The 16,801-nt window shown below is 42.5% G+C and overlaps 1 protein-coding gene across 1 annotated transcript; it reads left to right on the top strand.

Annotated features, from left to right (window-relative positions):
• Positions 1–8,722: 8,722 nt before the first annotated feature.
• tmem161a (transmembrane protein 161A) lies at positions 8,723–14,707 on the top strand. Its single transcript, XM_084676384.1, has 11 exons — positions 8,723–8,862; positions 9,375–9,478; positions 9,665–9,748; positions 10,034–10,125; positions 10,594–10,750; positions 11,062–11,277; positions 11,436–11,579; positions 11,734–11,847; positions 11,949–12,123; positions 12,298–12,394; positions 12,653–14,707. The coding sequence occupies exons 1-11, from the start codon at positions 8,860–8,862 to the stop codon at positions 12,949–12,951; spliced, it is 1,485 nt and encodes a 494-aa protein (XP_084532510.1). The 5' UTR covers positions 8,723–8,859; the 3' UTR covers positions 12,952–14,707.
• The last annotated feature ends 2,094 nt before the right edge of the window (positions 14,708–16,801 follow it).

Below are 16,801 nucleotides of genomic sequence, written 5' to 3'. Positions count from 1 at the left end.
TTGATTGAGGTTACTTGAACCTATACTTGCGACGTACCGAGTCAACACAGGACACAGAAACGATAGCAGACTACGAACCAGCGGTAGAAGAAGAGTAGAGAGCTGCATACGGATGATGCGGGCGATGGAAAAGCAGCAGATTTAAGAACTGACGCTGGTAGGAGAGGAGACGAACCAAGACGAACACATGAGCTTGGTGCAGCTACCGAATCGAAGTCTGCAAACACAGGTTCTGGGTCACGTTGCCTTTATGTGGTGCGCGCGGTGGCTATGTCTCCATCTTCTGACCGAGCTTATAACGCCGTGCATGTAAGAACCTATAATCGTCTGAAATCAGCAGTTCCCTCTTGATATTGAACACAGTACGCTTCATTTACGAAAATAGACAGCAAGGCTGCAGGTGGATTCTATATTTGAGACGCCTAGTTGGTTTTCCGAGTTGTTTAAATTTGACTACGTGAGTGAATGCGTGCTGACGTCAGAACCTGAGAGTCTTTCCAGAGATGTTACCGTTTTAGGTTAGATTTTGGAAGCAGGAAGTGTTAGCAAAACGTTTAATCTGAAATAAATACATTGTTACATCGTGGTTCAATACAAAAGCGTATGTAGTTCATATGTAATATTAAAAAATGTGTCTTCTTTTTTAACCATAATGAGGCCAACATGTATTGGTTTCTCATTCAAAAAGTAAACTATTCTTTGTTCTAATTCATTCATTCATTAAGTTTGATATGTGTAGGCTTTTGTGTGAATCTTAACGAAAGAGAGAAAGACAGACTGTCAGTAAAAAAAATGCCATCAAGTATCAGTCTCCATGAGAATGGTGCCATGACCTGCAACAGGTACCCTAATATACTATTGACACACAGTATAGTTCAACTCAATTTAAAGGCTTCCAACATTGAAGGGGAAGATCATATTGTAGGCTACCATTTAATGTCTAATTCCATCTGCAATATAGTTTTAATTGTACCTATTAAAGTCGGCCTATAGGTTATTGGATGGGAAAGTAACTGAACTGAACAGTTTATATCATAAAAAATAACTTTTGCCACCAACTGGAGCCGTAGAGGCATTGGTTACCATGTTTATTGCCGAAAATCAACTTTATTACAGTAGGGCTAATCCATTATTTTACGGCTGGCGTAAATAAATTCTGTAGCATTTTATTTCAATAATAGGTGTTGAAACTATGTAGTTATCGAATAGGTCTTCGAAAAAACCAACTTCAAACTTAACTGAATTCAGACACGGCATAATTTGCTAAACCAGAACAAAGGTGTGTGAAGAAATGATAGACCTTGATTACGAAAGCAGTGACTTTTGCTAGCTCGTAGCCTACTTTTCTAACATGACATTATACACATATTTGATAAATGGTTTGTTAGCCTCCATGAATATTGGCTATACTGTAAATAGCCACACTTCATGAGCGTGTTATTCACTATTTTACTGGCCACGTTTTTGGCAAAGAATAACAAAGTTGCCAAAATAATATGCCTATAATGATATCAATACCATATATCCTTTTAAAATGTAATAGGTGTGGCCTTTTATTTTAAAGCTAGGCCTACGTGACAACAAAACAGTCAACAAAAGGCTATATAGGCCTATAGCCTAGGTGTTACGTAGAACTGATCTAAAAGTTAAATCTGAAATGTAAGTTAACGAATTTAATGTAAATGATCCACCATTAAATACTTTACATCATTAAAATATATATATATATATTTTACTGTTGCGATGGTAGGTCTGGCTTCGGTTATTCAAGTCATACTAAATATGGCGTCAGACAGGAAGAACCAGGTTCCTGATAGAAGCTTTTTGGATCCCTATAAGGATCGGCTTGAATTTACAATTAAGGAACGTGTGACCCAAAAGGCTTCAATACATGAAACTGGAGCATTTGTGGAATTAGTTCTCGAGTGTTATGCATTGGATTCATTCATAGGATTGTCTGGCATCCGGGTATCGGCCATACGGTATGTACAATCAAATAATTTGGCCTTATAAAATACATTTTTGAAAAAAGAACATAAAAACGATGTTAGGCCCTTAAAATGATCCAAAATATCCACACAGTAAATAATTATGATATTTAGAAGGTTCCGGATTCTTTAGAGTAAATGGTTGCACTAACTATTGCAATAGAAATACACACACATGAATATATTTTGATGAGTTATATGAATAAAATGAAAGTATATTTATAATGAAGAAGCTATAAAGGTCTAATACTCCCACTGTCTTTTGAAGAGGTTTAATTAAAGCTGATGTTTGATCTATGAAACATCAGCTTTCTATAAGATGTTCTATAAGATGAAAAATATAATCAATCAATTATTTAATCCATTAATTATAAAAGAAAATAGCAAACTAGTCAGTCAGTTAGCTATCTCACAAAGGAACCCATTTGAAATTGAAGACTTTTCCCTCCACAACATTTTCAAAACATGTTTTATTTTTACAGTTTCATGATACAGTATATCATTGAAATTCTGACTTCAAAAAATATAGTTTTTAAAGGTTTTGTTATACAATTTGAATTTTATAATACAATTTAAACTGCGTAAATGTGTTGTTTAATGTAAAACATGGCCTAGTCACTGTAAAATGTCCTTTTCATTCAATACTTATAGGGCTGAAAACAAGATGAACATTTAAAGAATACAAATGATATCAACAACCATCCACACCTACAAGCTAACAATGCTCACTCCACAAAGGAAAACATGATCTATATCTCTTCAGCCATTTACAATAACCCACATCACTGTGTGTGGTGCGCTTGGCTACAACTGATCGTTTCAAGTGTCGTACCTTGGGGAATTGTAATAGCTGTGCTTCAAAGGGAATGACCTCACATTAGGACAACAAGGTTCAAAGGTCATTTGTTAAGTCAAATATTTAGGATGGAGTCTCTCTACCTAGTGTGATTGATTGTCAACTTCAGATTAACACAATCTTAAATCGAGGACCATACCACTACCAAGATATTCTTATTCTAATGTAGAATATATTTTATAAATAATTTGAATGAAAAACATAGGTGGATGATTAGATGACTTAATCGCACTTGAGAACAACAATAGTGTGAAGAAGCAGAGACTGCCTGGCATTACGGTTTCAAACAAGCCAGAAGTCCTTAGTTTGGCCTAATCGTAGACCTTTGAGGTCATGGTCAAGTTGGGCACCTTGAGGTCAAACAAAGCTGAACGTAGTCGAGGTGGTTAAAAAACGGTCTTCTCCTCATTTTGGACCCTAAATGTCACCAATCAGACCAGAACCACATTTTGCAATTGAGTGAGGGAGACTGTCAATATCAATGTCTGTTCAATGTCCATTCACCTCCTTACCTTTGTACAAGGACAGAAGTGTCACCTCCTACAAGGCAGAGTATATGGTGTCAATAAAATACTGCTTCCATATGAGCATTTTCCTTACTGTAGCATCGTCACAACGAAATATCTAGCATACAGTTTGTGCTGCTTGAAGTTCCTCCCGTGTGGATCCGTGCTAACACATTCAACACTACCGGAACTTCCACCAGCAAGACCTACACCTCGCAGGCTTGGATAGAAATACACTCAACACACCCATAACAGATATGAATAGAGAATTGGAGCCAAACGGGCTAGCATCTATTTTGACAATGCTAACCAGGTGCCAGCACCACCAAAGTCTGGCACTTCCTGTACAGTACAGTACTTTCTGTACAGTACAGCACTTCCTGTACAGTACAGCACTTCCTGTACAGTATAGCACTTCAATGGCCCTGAGCAAAGTATGGACAATTGGAAAACACCTACAGTGTCGGCAACATCAACAAAGAGAGTCAGCATACATTTCCATTTCAATTAATGTAAAGGCTTTTAAAGCAATAGGATCCACCTAGACAATCGATGAGTCAGGACTTTTTTGGTGGGAAATCTGACACTTATAACTGATAGAGCACACATATCAAATGAAGCAGGGCTTATGAGGGCAACAATGCCCTCAATTTATTCTGTGAAAGATTGACACTCCTTCAAATCACCACTGAAAACAGCTTCAAATCATAAAATATGCTGTTTGCTGAATATCTTGCATAGAAAATAGAATGAATCAAACAGCACAATATTATCTTTCAACACCACTTTGTAAAAATATAACATCCATGTAGCTGTCTCTCTCCCTTCACAGAAGGGAACACAGCTTTCCATTGGTGATGGCTATTTTGTTTAATTCAAGAATTGTGTTCCCAACATTTGAGTTATTTTGCGTTTGTATCACAAAAAATTGTCATGACAACACATTTAAGTTGTTAACATAATTCATGAGTAGGAGGCACATTTACATCACTGCGAAATAGTAGGCCCACTATTCAAGTAGAATAGGAAAATGAAACTTACATGTTGGGTTTCCTTAGTCCTGGAGTCAGATACTGCCGAGGTGTTGAATCTTTCCCTGCCATGTGAAAAAGACTGGTTTCTAACTGCTCTCGTGCTTTAATTAGAAGAGGGCTGAATTTTATGCTAATGAGCACTGACATCAGTCTGAACAACCTGCGCAGAATAAAAGACGGGAGCAAGAGGGCAAAACCGCGACTGCTTTCCCAGGCAATTCCGACGGTCAAGTTCAAGCGCGAGGCCTGTGCAGACAATTGTCATTCAAAACACGTATATGCATATAGGGACATGTGAAAAATTCGTTGGGTATGGTGTGCTTGAAACGTTTATATACATTTTATTTGTATTTTTCCTGGACCTCTCATGGCCTACAATCCAACTATGTGGCAATTAAGGCATACAATAATAATCTCGATTTAAGGAGTTTTAAAATCATATCGCAAAGTAACTATGAATGTAGCTTTTATTATTTCACATTTTCAGTGAAGGTTACATTTTGAAGGTATGTTGGCAATGTAAAATCGACTTGTGCCAATATACATTTTGAAAGGCCTGATATGCAACATTGAAGATTTAAAATGCAGAGATTTTTTACAGTAATATAAAGAGAAAACAAATACAACAGAAAGAAAGCCAATGATTTGCTGTAGTGAGTAACAATACCATAGTGTACCTGCGATACCAGTTCAAATGTAAGCTATGATATTCAGAGATCAAATTGAGTTATCACTAAAATACCGCAATGTAGTAATTTGACCCATTTTATGAATATACTATTATTAAACAGTTTATGCTTTGTAAGATGTCAAAGAAGTCCATAATAATTTTGTTGGTCAAATATTTCAATCGCAATTCATCTTATTGAACAAATGTTAAAAGTGCCTTGAACAGTCTCTCTCTCTCTCTCTCTCTCTCACACACACACACACACACACACACACACACACACACACACACACACACACACACACACACACACACACACACGAACACATGCACAAATCCGTGGCCGGTTGGCCAGGAGATCACCTATGGGACGCTATGAACACCAAGAGCCACTCAGTGTAATAGAATTACCAGTGTACATGTGAGTAATTATGCATGCAGCACTCATTCATGCGGTCCAAATCCTGTTCCTGTTTGTATGACAGCCAGAACAAAAGCTCAGCATTTTGCACCACCATGCCAATCCAATTTAGCCCGGTTTAGTAGAATTAGGTGGAAACACATGTGTAAACCACTTATCATGGATGATCTGCATCACAATGACTGAATATAGTAAATGGTCATATATGGACATAAACACAAGCATTATGGATTTTAACATATGGATTCTAAAAACACATCTGGTAAATGTATGAGACAAATACTGTTAGTGAATACATTGTCATTATTGTTCAGGGATATTGTCAATGTTATTTCTAAATGTAATAAACATTATTAACAAATCTCTCATCATATCGCACTAGAGAATAGAGATCATCCCAGTTCATCACCCTGATGAACACCTTTTTTACTGGAAGCCGTCCATACGTCAAACTGGACCGTCTCTAATCCGGAGACAAAAGTTTAACCGTCTGAATATGAATGATGGTGCTGCGAGTGTAGAAAGTAATTCAATTACAATTACAAGATCATTACACGTAAGGCTGGATAATGGCCTTCTCAAACAGCAAGAAGGCATCACACAGCGTTGCCGTGAAGAACAGCCTGATTTTAACCCTTCACGTTACCTCAGATGTATCACTTGATATTTCGCTTCTAAATGTCCTTAACGAAAGGCATGAGTCTGACAACAATTGCAGGGAATAAGAAACCACATACAGTATGATTGATGTCGGTGTGACGACAGATAACATGGTCACAGGGGCCTTCTAGTGTTTGTCACTTGCACTTGCTTCTAGCTCACTACAAAGCTCTGGTTTTTTTAAACAACCTTACATCATCCAGCACCTTCTGAGGGATCCTCCTCTGTACAATAAGACATTTAGTCATTTAGCAGACGCTCTTATCCAGAGCGACTTACAGTAAGTACAGGGACATTCCCCCCCGAGGCAAGTAGGGTGAAGTGCCTTGCCCAAGGACACAACGTCATTTGGCAGAGCCGGGAATCGAACTGGCAAACTTATGATTACTACCCCGATTCCCTCACCGCTCAGCCACCTGACTCCCATACAATACAGACGATGAAAGGGTTTGTGTGTGTGTCCTCTGTCTGTCCCTCTTTCTCTGTCCCTCCCTCTTTCCCACCCTGCCTCCCACACACACACACACACACACCCCTCCATGAGATATGGCAGTGTCTAGAATGTCATAGTCATGAATCTCAGTCCTCTTTTACATCACCTTGACAAACCAACCCAGCTCTCTGTCGCTGGTTGCCACAGCTAGACATGCAGAGCAGATCAGGGTTCCTGTGTGTGGAGTGAAAAAGGAGCTAGAGAGAGAGAGGGAAGGAGAGAGGTGGGAGTGTCCATTGACAGTCCACACTGCCTTCATTTGCATATATTCAAATAAAGCATGAAAACTGTGCATGCAGCAAACAAAGGGAAGCCAATGGGAGGGCACGTTTCCTGTGGATCCAGAAGTCCACAGCATTCCCAGCAGCACCCTGGGAGGAAGACTGGGATGTAGTGTGGGAACAGACAGGCCTCCACAACGGTGCCCGCGGAGAGCCACTTGTGGCCCCATGTGAATTACCATTTTATTTGTGTCCACTTCCCAGTCATTTCTGAACACAGATGGCTAATATGACGGTGGGATTACCATCTGTATCAACGATGATAATGATGAACGTTTTTTTTCATCTTTTTCTTACTGACTAATTTTAGTGCTCAAAATGTCATTTTAGAGGCTACCAGAAAACGTGCCAGAAATGAGCAATGATGAATGGGTGAATGCGTAATATATGGATGGGAAATCAAATCTGAACACATTTCCACTGTTATTGACATAAGTGGTCTAAAAAGACTAGTCTACAGTGGGTGCTATGGAATATTCTGGTTGCATTGCAAATTGTAAGTCAACACATTGACTAAAAAAGACAAGTATAGCGCATGTGCATATAGTATTTGTCAGTAATAGCACCCATACAATGTTGAGATTGTGGCTTTGCAATGTACTTTTTCATCTGTAATTCATATTAAAATTACATGCTGTCCTGCACACATGTGTATTTTCAGGCTGATACATGTGTCAGAAACATAGAAAAGGGAGATGGCAATTAGCAGAAAGTTGAAGTTCAATCAAGATTTTGGATAAGAAGAGGACCACTCCCTAAACAAGTGAACACACATGCTAAAACCAGATTTGACTGCCATGAATGGTTAGGTCCCAGATCATCCTGGATCCTCCATGCATCAGTGGAGGAATACCAACTACTGCTTTAAAGAAATTAGATGATCTGTAATTTCAATGCATGTCCAGGGGTAATAGGGTGTGTGTCTGTGTGCGTGCGTGCAGGGGGTGTGTGTGTGACATATTGGGATCATGTTTGTGTGTGTGAGTTTGAAAGAAAAAAAAAACGTTTTTGTGTGTGTCTTTCTGCATGTTGGTTCACAGTACACTGGGGAGGCACGAAAGAAACACTAAGGTCTTACGTTTCCTAAATATTCCCTCTGCACTGGCTTAGTGAGGGCTCAACATGTAATCTGTCTAACGGAAAATCAAGAAAACAAGTTAATAAACCAGATTCCATATAAACGACAATATAACAATGTTGCTGTTGTAGTCTACAGTCTAATAAGTGACCATCAAAGTGTTTGAAAAATAATATCACTCGTAGGTTAAAGAATTAAGCTCTATATATACTTTACGGCACATTGAGTAGTAGCTTAAATCAGCCCACCAACAACTAAGACCGAGGAATGCATATCTGAGACTTTAATCATGACAATTAGCATAAATCTGCGCTGTGGGCTTTCAGATGGTAGACCCGCTGTGTTCAAAGCATTCGAAGGGGAGATTATCATTAGGGAGATCCTAAGAAAGGTCTTCAATGGTCTTGAGAAAGCGTGGCATGAAACCAAGACTTGTGGAGAGAGAGAAAAAAAAAACATTTAGATGGGACACGTGGAAGAGACCGAAAGAGAAAAAAAGTATTAGCTCTACATGAGTCTTAAAATGTTTAAATAGAAGAAAATAATTGATACAGTGATAAACATAGGCTAATGAATACGTTTTGCTGAATATGTTCTTGTGTCGTATCAGATTAGGTTGACCAGAAGCGAGGTTTCTGGTTCCTTCAACCTCGCAGCTTCAAGCATGAAAACAAGGAACCAATGAAATTGCAGGTTTCACTTATAGCCAATGGAAACGTTGGCTGGTGTGCGGTTGTTCGACCCTAAATCCATGCTAGGCTACGGTTTCACAAGCCAGCTGACAGCTGTCAAGAATCTCAACCTACTGTACGGTACACGAGAGCCTTTTACTGGCTACCACATAGTATCAAAAATCAGTTCATTGAAGAAAAATGGTGAGTATGTTCTCTGCGCTTGTTACAAGTGAAATCCTTAGCAGGTCTTGAATCAAATGATTGCTTCTTAGCATGCTAGCAGTTTGCTAGCATGCTAACTTTAGAGCTAGCTAGCTAGCAAGCCACAATGAACAAGTTTTCTTTGAGCGCTAGAGTTTAAGTAGCTAGCTGGTGCATAAGTTGACAGCTCCACTTTGGAAATAAAGGGTCTTTGCTGTATGCATGCATCGAGCTAGTTAGACAAAGTAACTTAGACTTGTCGCTTGCATGCTTAACAACAAACTGATAGCATTCAAACTGGTACGTGACTACCTTATCTGCCATACACGGTAAGCGTCAACCTCAAGCACTTGCCACTACTAGCCAAAGCTATCTTGGGATCGTTCTTGGTTCCTTGAAAAGTTGAATGACTGACGCAGTTGTGCGCCCCCATCCACAAGCGTATACACAACAGCAGCTGCAGAAAGAGAAATCTAATTTGGCCCAAATATGTCTCTGTTTCTTTTTAAAAGGCTCTGATGGGAATTCAGCTGGTAGTCAGTTTGCTGGCTGCTAGCATAATGCAGAGGATGGCACCCCATTGCTCTTTTGCACGCTGGCTTCTGTGCAACGGCAGGTATTGAGACACACATAGCCCTTTCAAACCTTGGATCCTGGTTGCTAATACTAAGGAGTCATGTTACATATACGTTTTCCACCCATGTCATCATATCACTTCACTATTGAAGCGCCCAACGCAGTATATCCCACTTTTGAGGCAGGTTTCATTCAAAGTAATTCAGTGTGCATCGTCCCTTTCCAGTCTGTTCCGGTTCAAACACCCTTCCGAAGGAGCGCTGTGTGCGTTGGCAGGGAAACAGATGCCAAAGCCCAACAGGAGAGACAGGTGTGAGAGCTGGGGGGAGGGGGCGGGGGGAAGCTGCTGGGTTCAGTCCTCATATCACACTTCATATGTTCACCGTCAGCTGCCAGTGAAGCAGCCTACATGTAGCATTTCAATACACCGTTTTGTTACGTTTGTCATCGTCACGATATTTGTGTTGGTGCGAAGACACTTCCTTGTCATATGTCTGCTTGTCCAGGCCACGGCACTCTCTCGTTTTGACAACCGTAATAAAATATCAAACATGTGTAAGGATTTTTGTAATAACAATATCCCTGTTCTTACCAGGAGACAGAATGGGGAAAACAAGCCTCTTACTGTGCCCAAGGACATCGACCTTCACCTGGAAACGGCTCCTATCAACGTCCTTGACGCGCTTGGTAAACAAACAAAGGAGAGGCAAATCTGAACTGACACTGTGCCCTACAATGACCCCCCTTAACTGACACTGCCTGTGTCCCTGTCTGTGTCCCTGTCTGTGTCCCTGTCTGTGTCCCTGTCTGTCTCCCTGTCTGTCTCCCTGTCTGTCTCCCTGTCTGTGTCCCTGACTGTGTCCCTGTCTGTCTCCCTGTATGTGTCCCTGTCTGTCTCCCTGTCTGTCTCCCTGTCTGTGTCCCTGACTGTGTCCCTGACTGTCTCCCTGTCTGTCTCCCTGTCTGTCTCCCTGTCTGTGTCCCTGTCTGTCTCCCTGTCTGTCTCCCTGTTTGTCTCCCTGTCTGTCTCCCTGTCTGTCTCCCTGTCTATCTCCCTGTCTGTGTCCCTGACTGTGTCCCTGTCTGTCTCCCTGTCTGTCTCCCTGTCTGTCTCCCTGTCTGTGTCCCTGTATGTCTCCCTGTCTGTGCTCTCAGTGCTAAGGTTCTTCCTGGAGTATCAGTGGCTGATAGACTTTGCAGTGTACGCCACAGGAGTCTACCTGTTCACCGAGGGCTACTACTGCATGGTGGACGCCAGCAAGGAGGTCAACATCGGGGTCCTCTGGTGTGTGCTGACCATCTTCTTTTGTCTGTATCCTACACACCTTAACGGCTACCTGCACCTTGAAACCCACTGGGACTTTATATACATTTGTTATCAAAGATATAGTTTTTCCTGTGTTTTCTACCGTTTCTTCATCATGCTGTGCTCTCTGAACTGTGACTGGCAGTCATTTTGGAGGTTCTTCGTTGTCATTTCGGAAACCAGCAAGGGACACAGATATTGCGATATGCTGTCAACGCGGTCGTTCTTTAGGAGGGCAGCCTGTGACTCAACCTCACCTGATTCTCCCAGAACGGCAGTCCCTTCTCCTTAACACCACCCCCCCCGCCGCCTCCCAGGAAGACCCTCCACACTCTGATGAGTCACTACTTCCGTTCGGACGAGGGCGGCGAACGCTCCGTGTGCCTGGCATTTGGCTTCCTGTCGCTGCTGGTGGCCATGCTGGTGCTGGTGGTGCGGGAGGACTACCTGGAGTTCGGGCTAGAGCCTGGCTTCACCAGCCTCTTCGACAACCTGGAGGTCTTCGCCAAACAGCAGGGCTACGCCGAGTGGTCGTAAGTTGCCTTTTAGAATTTTATTTATTTATTTACTCTTCAGAATACCTAAACTTTTGGACCTTATACATAGCCTTTAATTGATTTAATGCCTTTTTATAGATGAAAGATGTGGTTGGCATGTTTTCTAATACAGATTGGTTTTGACTCCCACTCAGAATCCCAGTGACTAAGCTGACGCTGAAGTTTGGTTTGGCTGCCATCTGTGCTTTTATCGGTGCACTGCTGGCATTCCCTGGACTGCGATTGGCTCAGACCCACCTGGATGCCATCCAGATGAACTCTGATCGCCCACTCATACAGTAAGATCACTTATAATAATAATAATAATAATAATAATTGGAAATAATGGTATGTGGCAGGTTACAATGTTACTGAGATACCATTGTGACGCCCTAGCTTGTGTCTTTAGTGTTTACTGTTGATTGCTGACATGGTGTTTCCTGCATAACGAAGGATTCTGCTTCACACTGGCTTCCTGGCTCCGGTCGTCATAGTGGTCCTGTGGATCAAACCCATCTGTCGTGACTTCCTGGCAAACGCCCCCATGGGGAAGACCTCTGTCACCCTGTGAGTGGGGCCCTGTCTCTGATCCCCCTTGACCCTGCTGCCTCCCGTTGTAAACCACGTCTTAACATCCTCTTCCTCCTGTGTGTGTCTGTGTATCTCAGCATCCCCAGCGCTGCGTTCGACTCTGTGCGTTTGTGGACGGTGGTGGTGCTGTGCGTGTTGAGGCTGGCCCTCACCCGCTACCACCTGCAGGCCTACCTCAACATCTCCCAGAAGTGGGTGGAGCAGATGAAGAAGGAGGCGGGCCGCATCGCCGCCATCGACATCCAGAGAAAGGTCCGGAACATGACTTAAGCTTTTAGCTGATTTCTGTCACCGAGTGCAAACTTTGTGAGTTGTTGATGGCTGCGTCTCCGAAGGTACAAATCCAAGCAGAGCAGCTCAACAGAAAGTTCAGAGACTTATTTTTATGTTTTCTGACTGAGGGAGCATCTGTTGTTTTCCCTGCAGGTGACTCGGGTGTTCTGTTACCTGACCGTGGTCACTCTGCAGTACCTGGTGCCCATTCTGCTGGTCCTCTTCTCTACACTGGCCCTCAAGGCTCTAGGTCAGACACACACACACACTCACAAGACATCCCTACAGCCTGTAATTCACTAAACCACTTTCTCCAAGATGCCAGCTAAACCATGTCTCATAAACCCCAAGTTAATAATCCAGAAATACTATCTGTCCGTTTAGCCTTGGAAAATCGCCGAACCGATGCTCAGTCACGCATGGAAATGAACCACAGCCTTCTACCCTGGTCATGACACGAGTGTTTCCGTCATTCTGTGTGTGTGTGTGTGTGGTCTCTTCTCCTCAGGCGACTTCTCCTGGGGCCTGGGCGAGGACGTCCCCGGGGTGACCCCCGCCATCGTGATCCCCGCCCCCACGCCCGTGCTCCCGGGCCTGGAGGACGATGAGGAGGGCGTGGAGGACATGGAGGAGGAGGTCCAGGCCACCGTGGCCCACCTGACCGAGGCCTTCGGGGCGCTGCGCGCGCTCCTCACGCCCATCTTCTTCAGGGGCATCTTCGCCTTCCTCACCTGGTGGGTGGCTGCCTGCCAGGTCATCAGCAGCCTCTTTGGCATTTACTTCCACCAGTACCTCATGCAGAACTGAGGGATGGAGGAGGAGGACTGGAAGGGGGGTGGAGCAGCTGCTGAAGACTCTTGGAAGAAGGAAAAAAAAACAACAACTCAACAACCAGCACAGGCCTTGAACAGATTTCAAACGGCGTGCAGGTCAAAGGTCAAACCGGAAGAGACGCGAGGCGGCGTGGGTGAATCGGATGACGCCGTCTCTCGGTTCTGTGAGCAGAGAGGTCACCTTAATTACTTTGCTCTTTGCAACCTGGTTTGCACTCGTTTTTCCCCTGTAGGCCTTGATGGTCGGTTTGATCTTGACCAGGGAAGCAGGGTGTCTACCTGTATCTGGTCATTATAGGAGCGCTGTAACGTGCACTGGGGACTGGTCTCCTGTTAGACAGTGCCTCTGGAAACTTAAACACCAGTGTTAACCTTTTCAGTTTAAACACACAACACTGAATGCTGCAGATAAGACGTCGCTCTAACGAAGGGCACCTCTATTCTCATCCAGTACTCAATTCAGCCTTTCATTTCGAAGAAGTACACGTTTTGTTTTTCTCTCTCGTCAGACAAAGGTGTCTTTTATGCCTTGTGTTTGGTGTGTTATTGTATCTTCTGTGCGCCGCCTCCTCCGCCCTGATTGCAGTGAAGCGAGCGGAGCAGTGCTCCAGCCGAGCCATGTTCTCACATTGATTTAACCGAGCCCTGACCTCATAGTCCTGCATCATTTATACTCATCTGACTCCGAAGCACTGATGAGGGGTTATGGGATTTACGTGTTGAAAGCATTCAGTTAAAGAATTTTTAAGTGCCTGGGAACTCAGGGATTATGAGTCGATGCTAAAATATCAATTTTCTTGCAGTGTTTTGGGTTTTAGATTTGAGTAGAAACTGCTGTTGTAGCTTAGGCCGCTTCATGTGGTTTTGGCCAGACAGGATTTTCAAACCGTCTTTCGTTCTCAAATGAGCCCTAGTTACTGTATGGGTTTGTTAACATTTATTTAGAAAGCCATTTTTATTTGCTGCCAAACAATCATGTTAAAATTAGGTGTCATTCTAAACAAGTCTTGCTTTGACTTTTGTGTCAACGGTGTGTTTTGTATTTATTTATTTATTTCCCATTGCCACTAATTATTTCTTTATTTGAAATTTGAGGATTATATCTGTATTGTAAGTTGGGTGGTTCCTTTGTGGAACAAGAGGGGGATTTGTCGTCATTTCAGTAATTTCATGTTGTGAGGTTTGTGTGAAGATCCAGGTCGAGAAAGAGTTTGAATGCATGGTGTGATATTTTTTGTAAAACGTTTGATTCTTGTGTGTTTAGATCAAACTGAAATTGAATCCTTTAAATTAAAAACTTTTGTTTGACCTTTTAATGCATCAGTAAGTAAAGTGCATTTGATTCTTACGTTTGATGTGCTTCATTTTTTTTTTTATCCCAGCCTCTACTTTTCTCACAGTCTTACCGTTGGAGATCAAGGATGATAAAACATAACGCCTCCCCTTTCATTGTCGGTTCTCTATTAGACCAAAGAGGTCATGTATGACAGTGGTGTGTCTAGCCACTGCCATCGCTCCTTCACCTCTGTCTCCAAAGCTCATGTGGGCTGTCTCATGATTAGTCATAATTACCCTGAAGCTGCTGAACAACCAGACTCAGACACAGAGAACAGGAAAAGGGGATTTTATTCATATGTTTAGTCACCAGGTACCCATTTAATGTGTTGCTATATAAATCCCTTTGACCTTTTTTTGAAAAATACCAACAACAAAATAAAGATTATATCAAAGATTTTTGGATCAAAAATGTTTTATGTAGGCTACAATGTAAAAGCCAGTAAAGAATCCATCTACGGGTTGACTGTGATATAAGGTGCTTTGAAACATACATCAGTCTCTTCCCTCTGGTCTCGGTCTCCGCTGGGCCTGTGGAGCGCATATCTGAGAGCTGACATGATTAATTGGTGATATTATTCGACATCCACATCCAGTCAAAACCCTCAAAAGACCATTCGATTTAGGGTGGGGCGGCCCTGTGTAGTGTGCCTCAGTGGAGGATCTGGTCCGGTTCCTGAAGATGTGGAAGCCAGCCCCAACGGACGCCTTCGCACCAACCTCAACGTTCTGTAGCGAGACAAACACTGCGATACATTTTCCGTGGTATTGAAATAATGTCTCGTTTTATGACTTGGACTTAAACATTATGACGTGTGGGTACATTTTAGGGTTCTTTGTTTTACTGTTACTGAAAGAAACTGAACTTTAATGGATGGCGAAGCTTTAAGAACAGTCATTCAGACTTGTCTTCTGCAGAACGCATTATCTCTCTCCTCTCCCACACACGCCATTTTCTTTCCTCGTGTAAAGCACAAATACGGCTTCACACCCATCCTCCAGTCTAGACTGTGTTTTATTCTCCCGCCTTGGTCAGATCTGAGCTGGGAGGGAGTCTGGCTTAATGAACTGGAAGGTGACAGGGTTGACATATCTATATAATCACGTTAATTATGTGCATGTGTCTGGAGGCTCCTGCGCCAGCAGCATTCGTAGCTGTTGCTATAGGGACGGCGGGGCAGGCGGGCTGGCCGGTGGAGGATCTAGACAAGGCCCGCAGCCTGGGCCTTGTCTCTGGGGAGGAGACCAGACATGACCCCAGTTACTCTCTTTTCATTTAGGCAGGAAAAAGAGAGGTGTTCTCGCCAGTGTGGGAGGGAAAAATTCCGGCCGATTTCAATCCGTGTTTCGAAAGAAATAGCGGAGAGAGAGAGAGAGAGAACGGCTCACGTGGTTTCAGAAAGACCTTTGAGCCGCCTGCTGTAGAACGTGCTCTCCAGCTGTGACAGGGAGCCATTTGCAGCTGCATATGTGTTTTTGAAGATTTTACAGAAAAGGTTCTATGGCTTTTAAGTGTTCCATTCTTCTCCCCCATGCGCAGTGGGAAGGTGCTGGTAAGTGGTTGGAAAGGGAAGGCGACATGATAATGAGTGAATGGATGTGTTCAAAGGAGGGAACATGAATGAGGCTAAATAAACAGACGCATAAAAGATACCGTTAGATAGATGCATTGGCAGACAGCATTTTAGCTGTCCACGGATAAAAGGAAAAATTGAGGATTCTGTTTCCCATAGATTTTTTTTCTTTATATAATGACACTGAATTAGATGCTCAGACCTCAGTGGGAACCAGGACGACAAATTCATGCCCAAATCAAATCATCCTTTCAAAAGCAGTACTGTCATTAGAGACAGGCTACATTGATTACTTCAATGATGGACAAATTGCCTACTTCATTAAAGTATGTGTGCAATACCAGTTACCATTCACTTTTGGTTCCAAATTTACCTCTGTATATCAGCATGATACATATAAACTGCTTATTTTTCAAGCTTCATAAAACCACATGGCAGGTATAGAGCCATAATGGACTCAAACCCTCTCACGGACATTACAGGTCTAATTACGCAATCAGCTGGATTCCATCACAGTCTCACTGCTGAACTTGACACTTGTCACAGAAAGTTAGAGAATGAATGACCCACAGCAATCAATGGCTGAATTATTCCTAAACTATTTGCTCTTGCAGAATTGATAGTGTAAGACATACTGACCTCTTGTGGTCCAAAGAGTAACGAAACAGAACAGGAACATAAATAAGCAGAATCAACTAACATTGCCATTTAAAGCTCATTTTAATGCATATTTCTCAGCCAAATTATAAACGCAAAAGAATGCATGACACAAAATCATGGCTAAAATCCAGTGCACGAAACACAAAGGAAAGATTACCGCAGCACCTACAACATATGTTTGTTTTTTTTGAAGCAACAACATATTTGAAACAAATTCAGGTACTTTATGTATCCTGTTTAAATAACAACATATCA

This window comes from Hypomesus nipponensis, chromosome 16 (assembly GCF_054491055.1).
Source record: "Hypomesus nipponensis isolate SF chromosome 16, ASM5449105v1, whole genome shotgun sequence".
NCBI classification, from domain to species: domain Eukaryota; kingdom Metazoa; phylum Chordata; class Actinopteri; order Osmeriformes; family Osmeridae; genus Hypomesus; species Hypomesus nipponensis.
The sequence above is the reverse complement of the archived record's forward strand: the minus strand, read 5'-3'. Positions and strand labels throughout refer to the sequence as shown.

What these genes read in the sequence shown, in the direction of transcription:
- tmem161a (XM_084676384.1), top strand. An exon ending in TGGCTTCTGTGCAACGGCAG is followed by an intron (nt 9,479 to 9,664) that starts GTATTGAGACAC and finishes GTCCCTTTCCAG; the next exon opens with TCTGTTCCGGTTCAAACACC. An exon ending in CAACGTCCTTGACGCGCTTG is followed by an intron (nt 10,126 to 10,593) that starts GTAAACAAACAA and finishes CTGTGCTCTCAG; the next exon opens with TGCTAAGGTTCTTCCTGGAG.